Below are 17,192 nucleotides of genomic sequence, written 5' to 3' on the forward strand. Positions count from 1 at the left end.
CCTAGCACTTAGCACAGTACCTGGAACATAGTCGACGTTTAATAAATGTATATCGATTGATTAATCATCTCCCAGGCTTTGCCTAGACTGTCCCTTAAGTCTGGAATGCATGACTTTATTCAGCCTTTTGGAGATCTATAACTTCCTTCATTGCTCAGTTAAAGTGCCAGTTTTTACCTGAGGCCTCTCCTGATACTCTCCCAGTTGCTAGGGGTCTTCTGGTCAAATTACAGTTCTACTGATTTTTGTCCAATAGCAGACAAGTTTCTAGAGGGCAGGAATTTTTGTCTTTGTTTTCTCAGGGGCCTAGTACAGTATACCTGCATCAGTTGAACAGTTGACCATAAATAAATAAATGTTTGCTAAATGAATTTAGGAATGTGAGAAATCTTCACCTCAGCCTTGGGGGTAAATTCTTGGCATGGGCATGTTCTACAAAGTGGCTTTTGGATGAAATTTCCATAATGGCTGTGGTAGTGCCCCAGGCACAATGTAGTATGATCTGGAGTTGGAATGAACCAGGCAGCTAGATGGTGAAGCAGATAGAGCACTGGCCCTGGAGTCAGGAAGACTCATCTTCCTGAGTTCAAATCTGGCCTTAGATACTGACTGACTAGCTGTATGACCCTGGGACAAGTCACTTAACCCTGTTTGCCTCAGTTTCCTTATCTGTAAAATGAGCTGGAAAAGGAAATGACAAACCCCTCCAGTATCTCTGCCAAAATTAAAATAAACAAAATGGGGTTACAAAGAACGGGACTTGACCAAAAAAATGCCAGAACAACAAAATGATTGAACATCAACTCTGACATTTTTGGCCCACATCCATGAGCAGGATAGAGACCACAGGGGCCTAGTGAATAGACAGCTAGCTATGGGTCAAGTCCTGACTGATACATACTGTCAATTTGACCCTGAAGTGATTAGGCACTGAGTGTCTTGGACTGCATTCTTAACATGAGGTAGGACTCCACGGATAGATTTTTAGGACTGTGAACATGGATGGAAAAGAAAAATATTTTTATTGACTTCAAAATGAAATTTCCTTCAATTATGAATTTTTAAATAAAATATTATTTTCAGGAGTTCATGGACATCACTAGGCTTCCAAAGGAGACCACGGCACACACAAAAGAGATTAAGAAACTCTGAGAAGGTGCCTTCTCTATTCCATTGAAATCACAGGTCCAGTCCCTAAACCGATGACAACCATAAAAGGGAACCTGGGAAGGCAGGCCTTGAGCCGGCTAGGATGTGGGAATTAATCAATCAATCCGCAAGCCTCGAGGGGCGGGAAGAACAGGTAGGCAAAGCCTGGTCCAGACAACCAGGGAGTGATCTTAGCCAGGGCCGCCTCCACCACTCAATGGAAAAAGAGGGTGGTGGAGGCGTAGAGCTTGTCAATCAGTTACCCCCCTGACCAATCAACAGGTGGCCCCGCCTTCCCAAGCCCCTTTTCCGTCCTTTACTCCACCCTCTTACCCCCTAAGAAAAAGAGAGAGGGTCGTATCTGGGCTCTCCGACCAGCTACTCCACAGCTTTCTCCTCCCTTTCCATTTTGCAGAGCTGAATTAGAAGCGCTCAGGTGAGCAGGGGAGGGGGCAGCTACGTCTAGGTGAATCCCCCTCCCCCCAGAGTTAAGCCTTGTGTCCCTTTAAGGGGCTGGATTTTCCCCCCACCCCCTCCCTCTCGCCGCTTTGTCTTTCTGAGCGCCGGGAAAGGGGGAGCGTCTTCGTTCCTATTCGCCCGCCCAGCCCCTCTCCCCGCTCCCCGCTCCCTCTGCAGCTAGAGCTACAAACGCCACCGGATGTGGGGCGGGGGAGGCCGGGGGCAGCAGGGGCCCGAGAGCCCGAGGGCACTTGGGAGACCCTGCCGGGCTCCCGCCCAAAAGACCGAGAGAGAGAAAAGAGGAGACAGGGAAACACAGGCAGACAGGGAGAGGCCGGGAGGCAGGGGCAGACAGATTGGGAACCGCCCTGCAGCTCGGCTCTGTTCTCCCCCAATTCTGGAGCCAATGCACGTGTTGATTTAGGGGCAAAAGCCCCCCGCCCCCCAACAGCCCCATTTCTCTTCACCCCACTCAAGCAGAGGGAAGAGAGACAGGGAAAGGCAGGCCCAGGTAGCAGCAGTGCCTGGGATGTGAAACTGACTCAGGCTGTAGGGTGGGTCTGAGTAGTTGTGCGACTGTTTGTGTATGACTGTCCAGGGACTTGTGTGCCACTGTTTGTGTGGTACTGTTGCACTATGTGACTTCCATTATTTGTACGTGGCTATTTCAGAGTGTGTGTCTGTGTGTGTATCTGTGTGTTTCAGGGTGTACGAAGGGTGTGCGACTGGTTTTGTGTTTCGGGGATGTTTGTGTGTCTGTGAGTGTGACAGAGTGATACACTTCTGGATGCTCTTTTTCAGCCATTACTTCCTGAGTTTTCGGGACATCTTATCCGCCTCGAATCGATGCAGGGGCTCGCAAGATCGGAAGACTGACAAGTGATTAGGGAGGCGGATCCGGACAGTGCGGGCTGTTAGAAGGTGGTCCTGAGGACTAGCCTGGGGAAGGCTGGGAGGGAAGGACGCGAGGCCTGGGTGGGGGGCGAACAGCCCCACCTGCTGGGGGCGGGAAGGGGGGGGTCTTTGTTCAGGCCGTGGAGGCGGGGTCTGCGCGGGCGGGGCGCTGGGGGGGGGGGTCAGTCTCCGAGCGCCTCCTTGGTTAACTCGGCCCCTTCCTCCTCCTCCTCCTCCTCCCCGCCCCCGCAGGAGTCGCTGCCGCGGCGCGGATTGCTGGCAGACGCAGCGCTTGTTCGGACGCTGCCTCCTGAGCGCCCTCCGGGGCTCCCCGGCCTGCAGTTTGGGACAAACTCGGGTCTGGAGGAGAGCAGGAGATACCCGAAATGATGGCAGGGGTGGGGGCCCCCTTCGCCAATGGCTGCGGGTCCTGCGCCCCGTCGGAGGCCGAGGCTCTGCACCTCTGCAGGAGTTTGGAAGTGGGCACAGTCATGACCTTGTTCTACTCCAAGAAATCCCAGCGACCGGAGAGGAAAACCTTCCAGGTCAAGTTGGAGACCCGGCAGATCACGTGGAGTCGTGGGGCAGATAAAATCGAGGGAGCGGGTAGGTGTCCGCCACGGCCCTGGCCCCTTCCCTGTTTTCTCTGGTTGGAGGAGAACTCGGATCGTTCAGTCCAGCTGTTTGTCCTGGGCCGGGGGTGGAGATATTTTTGCAAACTTTATGCGTTTCTAGCTCACTCCCGAGGTCGTCTGCTGCTTCTCAGAATTTGGTTGCTTAAGGGTAGGGGGCGGAGGCCAAGGGCCTTAGTTACACTCCCTTCACCCTTAGCCAAGCGATTTTTATTAGTCTCGCAGGCCGTGGATCAGGTACTGCCTGCCATGACGATTCATCCACGGAAAATTGGGCCCAGGTGCTCCGAAAGACCTTCCCACCCCCTTGACTACAGGCCCAGGCCGTAGATGTGTGTGCTCCTCTCCTTCAGGATAACCGGAGTGTGTGGGGGGAAATGAACCCCGGGGTTGGAGGATAGGTATTATGGGTGCCGTTCCCCCCAGGCAAGGAGAAGAGGGGTAGCTTTTGTCTCCTGGCTCTTCAGTGCTGTGGGCCTAAAGAGGAAAAGAAACAGCCACATTGTATCGCTTAGGTTGTTACATTGTTGCAGTTGTGGGGGGAGGGAGTTCTGCAGGCCAGCCTGCCGGCGCCTGCCTCCGCCACCTCCCTCCTCTTCCCGATCCCAAAAGGAAGGAAGCAGTGTTTGGGAAGGCCTAAAAGGGAGGGAAGAGAAGGCCTCCCCTAGCTCCCTCCTTCCTGCTGCACCTTTTGTCCTAACACTGAATGTCAGCCTAGCCTGTGCCAGGCCTACAGGGGGTTTTCTGTTCATAAGGTAGACTCCCTGGTTAGGGGAGTGGGCTACCTCCCCCAGTTAGGGTGCGTTCTGATCAATCCAGCCCTTCTAGTCTGGTGGAGGGTGTATGTGTGTGTGTGCGTCTATCTGTCTGTCTGTTTCTCTGTCTCTGTGTGTTTGGAGTGTGGGTCCTATGTGTTGTCTACCCTTTCCAAGATAGGCCCTAAGGAAGAGTACTCCTTACCAGTCCAAGGGGTTTGACTTTGGTCTACACTCATGTATGTTGGCTCCTTGAGGAAGAATCTGGCTTCAGTGGAGGTTGGTGGTAGGAATGATATACAGGACTTTTCTTAGAACTGTATCTCCCTCCTTCCAGATGGGAGCCAAGAAGTGATACCCAAAGGAAATGCCCATAGAACTTCCACAGGGAGGTAGTACCTGGTGGGGGGAAGAGTCTCAGAATGGGGTTCTGGGCCTAAAGAGGGAGAACTTTGGTTGTGGTAGACTGAAGAAGGGCTGAGGCCTCTTTTTCTCTTCTGCTAGATTTGGGCTGAGGGTAGGGGATGGCATAGATTATATGTTGTAGACAGAGTTGTCACTGTTTAGGTCCAAACAGGAGTCTTAGGAGGGATGTTTCCTAAGAGAACTGAAGTGGTTGAGCTCCTGCTTCTCTGCTCTAGGCACATTAGGTGGTCAGTCAGACCCTATAAACCAAGGGGTACCCCCTTCCCAGGCCCTTGAACCAGGGCCTTTGCCCTTTTTTCTATTGCTCTTCCAGGGGATGCCCAGTACTAGACTGATATATATGAGTCTGAAGTCTAGGTTCTGCTGGCAGCTGGGTGACGGATGTTTGGGGGAAGAGAGAGAGGCACCCGACTTGGGGAGAGTAGGGGTGGAGCCAGGTGCCTCAAGGTTTGAGATGGCGGTGAGGATAAGGGAGAAGGGATGGGCAACAAATAGTTTAAGGATGTTGGATGAGGTCATTCAGAATCTGAGGATTTCGGGGACGATTTGAGGAAGTATAGAGCTTGATATGGGGGAAAGGTTTTGGTGGGGTTTGCAATAGTGAGGGTAGAGTGACCTGGTCTGGAATGTGAGCATAGTGGGGGGGGGGGTGCCTTGTATTAAGGATGGAAATGGGGCTCTTGGATGTGGGTTTGGGGGATCTCAGACCTGTGAGATAGAAGACCTGTTCCTGGCCGGTACTGCAGCTCCCAGATCTGGATGGCTGAGTGTGTTATCTTAGCAGGCCAACTCAGCAGGCGTTTTTCAGGGTCTATAATTCAGATGCCCAAACAGCATGGCAAGCTAGATTTAGAGGGGCTGCATTTGAATCCTGTCTCTGTAAATGCATGTGAGACCTCAGACAAGTCTCTTAACCTTGGGGTGCCTCTATTTCTTCATGTGCACAATTATTTCCAAGGTCCCTTCTGCCTCTAAACCTATGATCTCATGAATCCTTTGTGCCCTTTCCTCTGTGCTACCAATAGCTTCTTAAGGGTCCACTGGAGGCCAGTTTAATTCAGGAGACATTAAATGGCTACTATATGCAGAGTACTCTGCCAGGCACTGTGGAAGATACAAAATTGGTTCAAAGGATTTATAGCTGGAAGGACTCTTAGTGATTTAGTTTAAAGGCAGCTAGGTGTTGAAGTGCACAGAGTGCTGGGCCTAGAGTCAGGAAAACCTGAGTTCAAATTTGGCCTGGCACTTAGTAGCTTTATGACCCTGGGTAAGTCACTTAACCTTTGCCTCAGTTTCCATACCTGTAAAGTCAGTATAATAATAGAACCCATCTTGTAGGTAAGATTGTTCTGACAATTAAATGAGATAATATTTCTGAAGCAATTGGTCATAGTGCTTAATAAATCCTTATTTCCTTCCTCTTTCCCTCCGTCTTACAAGTGAGGCCAAACATAGTGTAGTGTAGGAGTGGGGAACCTTTGGCCTTAAGGCCACATGTGGCCCTCTAGGTCCTCAAGGGTAGCCCATTGACTGAATCTAAACTCAACAGAACAAATCACCTTAAAAGTATTTGTTTGGTAAAATTTGCACTCAGTTGAAAGGCTGCACCCAAGGACCCAGAAAGCCACATGTGGCCCTGAGGCTACAGGTTCCTCACCCCTGGTGTAGTGCAAAGAATACTGGATTTGGAGTCAGGACACCTGGCTTTTTGTTTGTTTTGTTTTTGCTTTTTTTGGAGGGGGGAAGGTAGGACAATTGGGGTTAAGTGACTTGTCTAAAGCCACAGGGCTGGTTTTTGTGCTAAGGGTCTGAGGTCAGTTTTGAACTCAGGTCATCCTGACTCCAGGGCCGGTGCCACCCTGCGCCACCCCCGGACACCTGGGTTTGAGTCCTCGCTTTGCCAGTACCAGGGAAACTTTATGCCTCCAGGGTTTTCACCTAGGCCTTGGTTGCTTTATTTCAAACTTCAAGGAGTTGGATGAGGTGGTATGGAAGGACCCTTCCAGCTTGAAATCTTGTGTTCCCTTAGTCATGTGATTTGACTGAGGTCATATGGATAATAAGTTAAGTCTCAGAGTCAGGTTTCAGTCCCAGGTTTTCTGCCTCCACATACTGGGCTCTTTCCACTCTATGGCATGATGTGCTTCTCCAGGATTCTTGCCCTCAGGAAGCTTACAGTCTAGTAAGATAAGACACAAACACAGATAATAACTGTATGGTACACTGTGATCCAATAAGCTTTTATTAAGTACCTAATGTTGACCTTCTCCTAGGCTCTAGACCTAGCAAAGAACGAAAATGATTCTTGCTCTCAAAGGGCCTTTATTTTAACAAGGGAGAAAACATGTGCCTCCTTAAAACTATGTAGAACGAATATAGAGAATAAATACATGGGTGGGTGTTTTTTTTTTCTTTTTGGAGGGGAGAGGGCAGGGCAATTGGGGTTAAGTGACTTGCCCAAGGTCATACAGCTAGTAGGTGTTAAGTGTCTGAAGCCAGATGTGAACTCAGGTCCTCCTGACTTCAGGGCCGGTCTCTATTCACTGTGCCACCTACCTGCCCCTTAAATACATGGTTGTTTGGCACTAGCAATATGTGTGGGGAGAATCAGGAAAAGCTTCATGAAGTTATTTGAGTAGCCCTTAAATGAGAGAGCCTTGAGTAGGGAGTACATTATGGGCATGGGGGAAGGCTAGTGCAAAGACACAAGAATGGAAGATTATTATGTGTGAGGAACAGAAAAAAGCAGTTTAGCAGGATTGCAAAGTGTAATGAGGGGAGTAATGTATAATGAGGCCTTAATAAAAGGTTGGGACCAGGTTGTGAAGGGCTTTAAAGGCAAACAGAGAATTTTATATTTTATCCTTTAGGAAGTAGGGAGCTATGGAGCTTGTTGAGCAGTGGAGGGACTTGGAGTCACATCTGAATTTAAGGAGAATCACTTTGGCTGAAGTCACATCTGAATTTAAGGAGAATCACTTTGGCTGAAGTCACATCTGAATTTAAGGAGAATCACTTTGGCTGAAGTGTGGAGGATAGGCTGGAGTGGAGAGAAGTTGGAGGCAGGGAGGCCACTTAGGAGGTAAGAGGAGAGATGTCAAGGGGTCTGAATTACAGTTGAGGTGGCTATGTGAGTAGAAAGAAGGGGTCAGATTGGAGAGGCTACTTCCGATCCTTAATCCCATCTAGACTCTCTCTCAGGTACCAAGTCACCCCAGGCTATTTGTCATTCCTTAATCCCATCCAAATCTTCCCACAGTCTTTTCCTCTATAAAAGCACCAGCCTTGTCCCTACCTCAGATTTTTAAAATCTGACCCTTGTCACAAATAGTGCAGGCTTACTAAGAATTTCATCCACTCCAACAAGAGTTTCAGTAAACTTCGTCTTTGACTGAAGAAGGCTTGAGTGGTTGAATTCTTTTGAGGTAGACCCATGCCCTTTGCCCTGTCTTTTTGGGGTTCTTCATACCCCTGAACCACAACAGTAGGAATGACAGGTTTGGACAATCAGTGGATTAAGGGGGAGTGGGGGTGAGGAAGAATGAAGAGTAGAGAGTAACATCCAAGTTATGAACCTGGAAGACCTTTAACAGAAGTAGGGACCTTTGGAAGAGGGGTGGGTTTTGAGGGGAAAATAAAAGACAGAGAAACCTGAAATAAATATTTTTTGAGATCTGAAGAAAAAGTAGTTGCCTATAGGGACAGTGTAGAGTAGAGTCAGTAAAGGCATCTGGGAAGGGGTGGTATTTGAGTTGGACTTAAAAAAGGAGAGTAGGAATTCAGCAAGCAAAGAGTGGAAAGGATGGCATTTTAGGTAGGAGGACTGGCCTGAGCAAAGGTTTGATGGTATTGAGGGCACAGTGTGTGTCTAGGGATAGAGGGTTGTCCAGTTGGCTTGCCGTATAGAGTATAGTGAGGGATAGTGTGAAACAAGCCTGGGAAAGAGCAAAGATCAGACTACTTAGGGACGCCTTCAGCCTGGCAGTCAGGTCCACTGGGGTCTCCTTGGAACTAGCCTGGCCCTGCTCTCTTATGTAACCCTCCATGTTTTCTAACTTTCTCTATTCCCTCACAGCTCCAGCCCCAACATGCTCATTGTGTGAACTCCCATGCTTGGGTGTTCCGAGTATCTGTGGGTAATTATAAAAGCTGGAGTATGATTGTATGAAATAGAAGGAAAGGCTCATTGATTGTGACAGCCAGAAGAGACCTTCAAAATCTTAGTTCGCCCCTTTTGTTTATACGGTACATAAAACTGAAGGGAGGTGACTGGAAGTCTGTGACCTCCAGAGCTTGTCAGCAGTAAAATCAGTCCCGACTGATTTTCAGTTCTAATTCCAAGGCCAGGACTCTCCTCTCTGCTATGCTGAAGGACAGTGTGGCATAAATTCAAAGACCCCTAAACTAGGGTTCAGAAGACTCTTGAGTTTTCTCCTTCCTTCATTCACAGAGGAAGTGACCATCATCCCCTCCTATATCTGAGCCTCCATTTCCCCTTCTGTAAAGTCTTAGGATTGCTGGGAAATTCCAGTGAGGTGGTGAACGTGAGTGGTCTGAATAGTCTTTGACACATCACAGTTTTCCAGTGTAAGGCATTGTCTGTGTATGTGTGAGTGTTTGTGCGATAGAGTCATAGCTGGGTGGCATTTGGTATCTTGAACTCATGTGTGGAACCCCAGTGCTCATGTCCCAGACTTGAAGCCTTCCTTGGAGTAGTCCTCACCTTGGGGATTTTGGATGTCTTCAATGCATCTGACTATCACTGGTGACCCTAGTAGGAATCTTAGCCTGGGGTGTATGAACTTGTTTTATTTTTTTAAAATCTTGATAACTATATTTCAGTATAATAGATTTCCTTTGTAATCTTCTGTATTTTAAAATTTTATGCATTACAAAATGTAATTCTGAAATTTCACCAGAGTGACTGCCAAAGGGGGAGGGGTGGGCTGGTTGGTGATACAAAAATGCTTAGGAAGTCATGGGTGATGAGTCCAAAGTCATGGTCTTGAGTAGTTGGGGCTAAGGTGAAGAATTATAATCCTGAAAAGGCCCTCTTGACTTCTGGAGAATGCTCTTCCTCTTCTTCTGTCTAGGACTCTGCATGTCCCTCTGCTACCCCTGGCCTCTTGTCTTCCTAGCTTTCAATAGAGTTGTGTGAAGGAAGAGTGTGTGTGCGATGAAGTGCCCTAGCCCAGGGTCAGCTTGACAAGCTAAGTCACAGCATGACGTCTTAAGAGTCCCTCATTTCTTTCAAAACTCAGCTTAGGCGATGCCTCCTACATGAAACCTTTCCCAACTCTCCCTCTCCCCTCCCCCCCACAACCCTTGTGTTTCCTTAATTATTTTGTATTGAATTATTCTCTTGATACTTCTACATGTATATGTTCCCTCCTAGAACACTATAAGCTGCCTGAAGGCAGGGGCTGTTTCACTCTTGTCTTTGTATCTCCAGTGCCTGCCTGCCTGCCTTCCTTCCTTCCTTCCTTCCTTCCTTCCTTCCTTCCTTCCTTCCTTCCTTCCTTCCTCCCTCCCTCCCTCCCTCCTTCCCTCCCTCCCTCCCTCCCTTCCTTCCTTCCTTCTTCCTTCCCTTCCTCCCTCCTTCTCTCCCTCTCTCCCTCCCTCCCTCCTTCCCTCCTTCTCTCCTTCCCTCCCTCCCTCCCTCCCTCCCTCTCTGGGATTTCCTCAGTATAGGGAGCTCCCAGTAAGGAACCTCTTTTGCTGGAACATATGGGCAGACACGTTCTCTGCAGTTTATAGAGTTGCCAGTGGCACCAACAGATGAATGACTTGTCTGGTGTCTCACTGGTATGTTCATAGATGGGACTTGAACCCAAGTCTCCCTGGCTCTGACAGCTTTCTCTACACTGCCTTTCTATAGAAGAGTGTGTTTAATGCATGTTGGCTGATTGACTGATAAGTTTCACAAAGGAACTCTGGTGCCTGAGTAAGTAGACCCCATTATTTTCATACTCTAATTGAAAGAACTCTGGATGTGGAGATAAAAGACCTGGGTTCAGGTCCCAGCTTTCCCCCTTCCTCACTGAGTGATCCTGGAAGTCATTTTCCCTTCTCTGTAAAATTAGAGAGTTGGGCTGGCTGACCTCTTAAGTTCCTCCCCCTGCTCCCCCCCCCCCCCCCCAGCTTTGTGGTTCTAGGCCTTTTGTAATTCCAAATACTGGAAGAAGGGATGTTTCCAGGCCTGTCTCTTCGGGACCAAAGGCGGTTTTCATCTGTTTTCAGTGTTAACTCCTTCCCAGGGTAGTTGCCTTCTGACTTGTCGCTAACTGCCCCTGCCTGCAGAGAAATGCTGTGTGAACACATTAACTGCTGCTTTGTAGAAAATAAGAGACGCCTCTGTGGCCTGTGTTGTGGCAGAAGCTCCAGCCTCCTTCCTCATGGCCATGGCCTCTGTCCTAGGGATTAATCATATGTTCTTTGCCCCTTCCTGATTTAACTTGTAAGAAGTGGCTTTAAAGACCTCAACCCTGGATGAACTGGAGGGAGGGAAGGTGGCCTGGCAGGGCCCCAGTTTTGTTAGGGATCTGGTCTGGAACCTAATAACTCCTTCCTGTCTGGTTTGGATGGTTAAAGACCCTCAAGGTCAGGCATAGAAAGGGAAAGTTGTGTGGATGGTGGGAGGCTGGCAGGGATTGGAAACAGCTGTATCTAGTTCAACTCTATAAATATTTATTAAGGACTTGCTAAGTCTCAGGCTCCATAGGTACAGGGAGTGTATTCTGCCCTTTCTGTACCATGAAGACTTTGTCCTATTATGTCAGGGATTTGTTTGGATAATAACTGTAATGATAATAATTCATGTAACTGATACTTTAAAGTACTTTCCTCATAATCCCTCGAGGTGTACATAGTGCTACCTTGTTTTATAGCTGAGGAAACTGAGGCTGTGACTTGCTTATCATCACAGAGATAATATGTGCCTGAGGTCAAATTTAAACCCAGGTCTTTACTGCAAGTCTACTGCTCTGTTCATAGCTTCATGGAAGCATGGATTTATTTATTTTAAATTCAGTTTTATTTTCAGATCCATAGTCTCCTTTCTCCCTCCCTTCTTCCCCCTTGAGGAGGAAAGAGAAACAAAACCCGTTACAAACATGTAGTCAAACAAAATAAATTCCTGCGTCGGCCATGCCCAATAAAGAAACAAACAAACAAACAAATAAATATGAAGTATAGATTTAGATCTGGAAGAGCCCTTGGAGGTCATCTTAGAGCAGAGGTGGGGAACCTGTGACCTCGAGGCCACATGTGGCCTTCTAGGTCCTCGGGTGCAGCCTTTTGACTGAGTCCAAGTTTTACAGAACAAATCCTTTTATTAAGGGAATTTGTTCTGTGAAATTTGGATTCAGTCAAAGGGCCACACTTGAGGAGGGCCACATGTGGCTGTGAGGTCACAGGTTGCCTATCTGTGTTCTAGACCAACCCCTCTCATTTTATAGAACTGGAAACTTCTCAGGCTCTGCATTATCTCAGATGACTTTCCAGTCTCCTGGTATTCCTGGGGAGAGGAAGCTCCCTGAGGGGTAGGCAGCCCATCCCATTGTCAGATATAGGAACATGGTCTTGGAATCAAGGCCTGGGCTTAAGTCCTTGCTCCAACACTGATTAGGTTAGCTGGTCAAGCTTGGACGTTTAGTTATATGCCCAGTGGCCACCTGGGGACTTTGCTGTCTTTTGCTGATGCTGCCCAAGGGAACTGTGAAGGCAGGAGCCCAACCTTTGGGTCCCTACTTTGCCACTTCCTGGCTATGTAACCTTGGGGAAGCCCCTTTTCTTTTCTGGGATTCAGTTTCCTGAATTGTAAAATGAGAAGGTCTGACTAGATGGTCTCTCAAATCCTGTTGTGATTGGATGACAGTACAGAAGGTTCCTATGTCAGGCAGCAGGGGCTGGAGCTGAGACTAGAGCTGGCCATGGAGTAAAAACTGTGGGCTTGGGAGACTTGGGTCTGAGATGCAGAAGCTACAGGTCTGGGGAGCTTCTTGCTAAAGCTTTGTTATTTCTCAGAAGGCAAGCATGGTGGAACTGTGAGGTGCCTGTTTCTTTTCTTTCTTTTTTTGGAGTCAGTTAGGGTCCAGTGACTTGCTCAGGGTCACACAGCCAGTAGCTATCTGAGTGTAGATTTGAACTCGGGACCTTCTGACTCCAGGGCACCTAATTGCCCCTGTGAGATGTCTGTTTTTGATTCAGAGTTCCTTGATCTGTTACTGGGATGAATCTTAGAGAGGTCAGTCTTGTCCAATCACCTCACTTAACTAGAATGGTTAATGACTTGCCCAGTTCCCATAGGTAGTAAGTTAGGATTTGAACTTGGGTCCTCTTATTCCAAATGTAGCTTTCCTTCCACTGTACTATGGATTCATCTACAACTTCACCATATATTACTAGGAGTCCTCAGTCTTGGAATACTCTCAGCTGATCAATCAATCGAACAACAAGCATTTGGTAATTGCTTGTGCCAAGGTATGCAAATACAGAGAATGAACTAACTCCCTCCTCTGAAAGGAGATGTTTGGGAATCCTCTGAAAAGTGCTGGAGTCTGGAGCATCTGACTATTCTGGCTCCCAGAAAACATGGACTTTGGCCTCCTTGGCTGGCTCCTACTCTCTTTGAGCCAGTCTTGGCCAGCGGAGGGGACCTTTTTTATAACACGTGTTTGGACTCCAAGACCCTGGGCGACAGGAGGTGCCGCTTCCTTCCTGGCCCCAGAAACAACAATACTCTGTAAACAACCCCCCTGGGACCCTTTTGGAGTCTTGGGTGGGGCCCCAGGGAGCTCAGATTAGGAGAGGCCTTGTTGGAGAGGGTGGAGGGGGGCACAGACTGGTGAGGGGAAGGGGCCAGGGACCAGTCGGAGCCAGCTTCAGGAGAGGGATCAGGAGATTGCTTATATTAGAGGGGTGCTCTGTGCTAGGAAAGAGGGTGGGCAAGTGGAAAATCTGAGGGCCAGGAGGTGGGAAGAGTGAGAAGAGAAATCAGCAAGTGGGGAGAATGAGGAGGGTCAGCCTGGGTTTGGGTGTGGGGAGCATGTGCATAATTGGGCTGATGAAGATTTTACTACATTTTTCCCTTTTGTTCTAATTCTTCTTTCATGGCATGACTAATGTGGAAAAATGCTTGATATGATTGTACACATATAGCCTATATCAGATTGCTTGCCATTTTGGGGAGAGGGGAGGGAAAGGAGGAAGGGGGAAAAATTTGGAACTTCAAATCTTATAAAAGTGAATGTTGAAAACTATATGTGTAATTGGAAAAAATAAAATAATACTCCTAAGTGGGGGGTGGGGGGGGGAAGAAAGGCTTAAGAAGTCTGATAATAAAACAATGACCATTCATGATTCCAGAAAACTTAGGACAAAGCGTAATGCCCACCTCCTGACAGAGTTGATGGACTCAGGGTGTACCATGAGACATGCTTTTTTGGACATGGGCAATAAAGGAAATTTGTTTTCCTTTGTTGTGAATATTTCTTACTAGGGTTTTCTTTTTTCCCCAGTGGAAGGGAGGGGAAGAAAGAGAAAACTAGTTTTTTATTCATTAAATAATTAAAGTTAAGAGGAAAATTTTTTTTCCCACAAATAATCTGCATTATTAACATTTTATTTTCTCAGTCACTTTCTTAAATCTAGCCTATCAACAGAACAGTAAATCATGCCCTAATATCTATCTTGCTGATTTCTAAGGGGTAAATGCTTACACTGGAAATTTAACAGTCAGCTGAGGGTCCCAAGTTCAGCATACCTGGGAGCACAGGAGTCTCTTGGCTCCCTCCTTTATCCGGGTCTCTTGATGTGTGGCTGGACCAGGGAGAGGAGGCATTGCATTGGGCAGGGGTGGTACTGATATCTGGGAACTGAGCTTGGGGAGTAAGACAGCATTCTAGGGAAATTATTCACCTGCTCCTCTGGTCTTTGAGGCTTTCTTGAGGCCTGGCCTTGTCTGTGTTCTGGGAAAGGGATGGGGGAGTTATCTGGACAGCATGCCTTTGAGGAATTCATAATCTAGTTGGGGCCATGAGTCTAACATATAGCAGGGACAATATATTTTCATCTCTGTTCAAGATGCCATATTATCCAGTACTAAACTGTGTGACGTCCAGACTGTTAGATCCCAAGGGGCCAGATGGTACAGGCCTCAAATGCCAGGCTCAGATATTTGGTCATTTGTTTATTATATAGGCTCATAAGGTTACAGAATTTTGAGCTGGAGGGAATATTAAATAGTCTAGATATCTAGCCCAGGGGTTCTTAACTTGGAGTCCATGAGCTTAAAAAATTTTTTTTGTAACTATTTCTATATAATTGGTTTTCTTTGCAGTCCTATGTATTTTATTTTGACTTTAAAATATTAGTCTGAGAAGGGTCTATAAACTTCAGTAGACTTTCAAAGAGATCCCTGACACAAAAATGGTTAAGACTTCCTGCCCCTGACCTAATCCAACCTTCTTGGAGGTAGCTCAGAGAGGGGAAGCAACTTAGTCATGGTCACAACAGCTAATCAGTGGCCAGAGCCTGGTTAATCTTTTGATTCAAGATTCAGTGCTTTTTCTTTCATACCTTGTTCCCACCTCCACCTGCCCTTGCCCCATTTTTTTTTTTTTTTTGAGTCTCCATCACTTTGCCTGGTAGGATTAGGTTTGGCTTAAAGATTGGTCTCCCTCAGTTGGATGAACTCAGTTCTCCAAAGATAATGAATTTTGGAGTAATTTTGGAGGGCAGGTGGATGTTTCAGGTCAGGCTTGGTCTCCCTCCTACAAGCTTAGGATTGTGACTTCCTCCCTAGTGTATGTGATTTGGTTTGGGGACTAGCCCTAGGTGACCCAGAGGACTACAGTCCTTGAGGGAGGTGAGCCATGTAGTTTCAGAAATTTAACTGAGGCCAAGCGTGAGAGGTTTGGACATGTTGGTCTGAAAGCTCCAAGTTGTTATCTTAGGTCTGGTGAAAGGAGAGAAGGCTTGATTCTTTGCTCCCTTGCTTCTCCTCTTCAGCTAGTCACAATCATTGGAGGAGCCAGCTTTGACCTGAAGGCCACGGCAGTTCTTCCTCTCCAAAGGTGCCCTAGGGGCTAGAATGGAAAGGCAAGTTCTGCCCCTGGGGCCAGACAAAAGAAGCCTGCTCTTCTTTCTCCTGGACAGCTGTTAAGATCGCTGAAAGCAACCATTTCCCCCACATCACTCTTCTTCAAGTTCTTAGCTTTCTCTGCTCTAGCTAAGATCAGCTCTGTTTAGGGTGAGACAACCTATTCACTTGTTTATTTAACTGATGGCTGCTGGTCAGTCACCCAGAGCTCTTAGGCACTTTAAAAGGGTGTTTATAAAACCTTCTAAAATTAATCTTTTGGGGGTGGGTAAGGAGGGATGGAATTTATTATTTTGCCAAACATGAAATGGAGATGAGTTAACACTAACAGCCCTAATGAGGCCATCCATTGAATAAACCACTACATTGAGGACCAAATGTCATTACAGGCATGAGTCTATGAAAGGTGTAAACTCCCCCTCCCTGCCAGCATGTATCTAGGTGTGATTATTAAGTCATTAATAAAATGTCCCAGAAGGCTGTGTGATAGTTTAGAGGTTATAGTTACATATTGTGTTTCCTGACTTGTCTGATTGTACTTGAGCTGAGGTGGGAAGATATAGGATTGGCTTCCATCCCTGGACTAGGAACAGGTAAAATGTAGACTAGAGACAGGGACTTAAGCATTGGGAAAGTCTCTTCTGTTTCAGAAGAGCCACAGGAAGATGCTGAGTGCCAGGCCAGAAGGGTCCCCATTATAGAAGAGACACTAGGATTAGAAGACGCACAGACTTAGCATTTGGATGACCTTAGAACACGGGATGTCCAAACTAGATGTGACTTTACGACGTAGAAGGTTAGAGCTAGAGGAGCCCCTTAGACCACAGGTTGTCAGATCCAGAAGTGATGCTTCCTGAGGTCCCTTCCATTTCCAGAGCTTGACTCTACCCTGCAATCTCAGACATCTTGTAGTCCAGCTCTTTTATGTATGAGGAAGCTGAGGCCTCTGCAAAGGGGAAGTGGCTTGCCACCAAGCTTCTATCGAAAGAGTGATATAGAAACTCCTGAATGACCAGAACAAGCAGGCAGGGACCTAGGAGACATGGCCTCTCTGAGGTTCAGGTTTGATTTACAGAGACAGAACTTTTGACCTATCTGAGAGGATCTCGGTTATTGATTCAGGTCAGCACACAATATGTGTTTGTGGAAATTACTACGCTTGGCATGAGGGGATGAAGAGATAAAAGAGTCTTTGCTCCCAAGAAGTTCATATTCTAATAAGGGGAAGTCACATACTCAGATGCCAAGTGTGGCATGAAGGACGATGATTCACTTACATATGAGAGGTCCTAGCAAAATGTTAGGAGATTTCACTGGACAGGGATGTTGCTGGGGAGAGGGGAGGGTTCAGGAAAGGCTGGATGGAGAAGCTGGTACCAGCAGTGGACCCTGAAGGAAGGGACGGATAAAGGATAGGGAGAAGAGTCCATGGGAGACAATACAGAAAGAGGGCAGGACAGAACGGGAATGGGAGATGGCAAGTACAGCAACTGGAATGTTGTATTTGTGCAAATCAGTAAAGAGCCCTGGCTAAAACAGCCATATTTGCTGAGCATTTCAGGTCCAGTGCCCTATGTTAGGAACATGGAGGCATATGGAGGAGAAATGTTCTCACTCCCAGACAGAGGTCGTCAGAAGGGTCTAGTTCAGTTAGAGAAATGGTTTTTTTTTGCCTTTTTTTTTTTTTACAGCAATTGGGGTTAAGTGACTTGCCCAAGGTCACAAGGCTAGTTTTTATGTTAAGTGTCTGAGGCCAGCAGATCCTAACCCAGGTCC

General features: G+C 47.3%; 1 protein-coding gene across 1 annotated transcript in view; it reads left to right on the top strand.

The window, feature by feature from the left end:
• Positions 1-1,436: 1,436 nt before the first annotated feature.
• PLCG1 (phospholipase C gamma 1) overlaps positions 1,437-17,192 on the top strand; it is a 59,206-nt gene continuing 43,450 nt past the window's right edge. Inside the window, exons 1-3 of the mRNA XM_069063593.1 lie at positions 1,437-1,585; positions 2,410-2,529; positions 2,755-3,108. Of these exons, the coding sequence (XP_068919694.1) occupies positions 2,889-3,108 (220 nt within the window). The 5' untranslated portion in view covers positions 1,437-1,585; positions 2,410-2,529; positions 2,755-2,888. The remainder of the gene's footprint in view (positions 1,586-2,409; positions 2,530-2,754; positions 3,109-17,192) is intronic.

This window comes from Petaurus breviceps, unplaced genomic scaffold, assembly GCF_028583685.1.
Source record: "Petaurus breviceps papuanus isolate PSGF00001 unplaced genomic scaffold, PetGlider_PUasm1.0 90591, whole genome shotgun sequence".
Classification (NCBI taxonomy): Eukaryota; Metazoa; Chordata; class Mammalia; order Diprotodontia; family Petauridae; genus Petaurus; species Petaurus breviceps.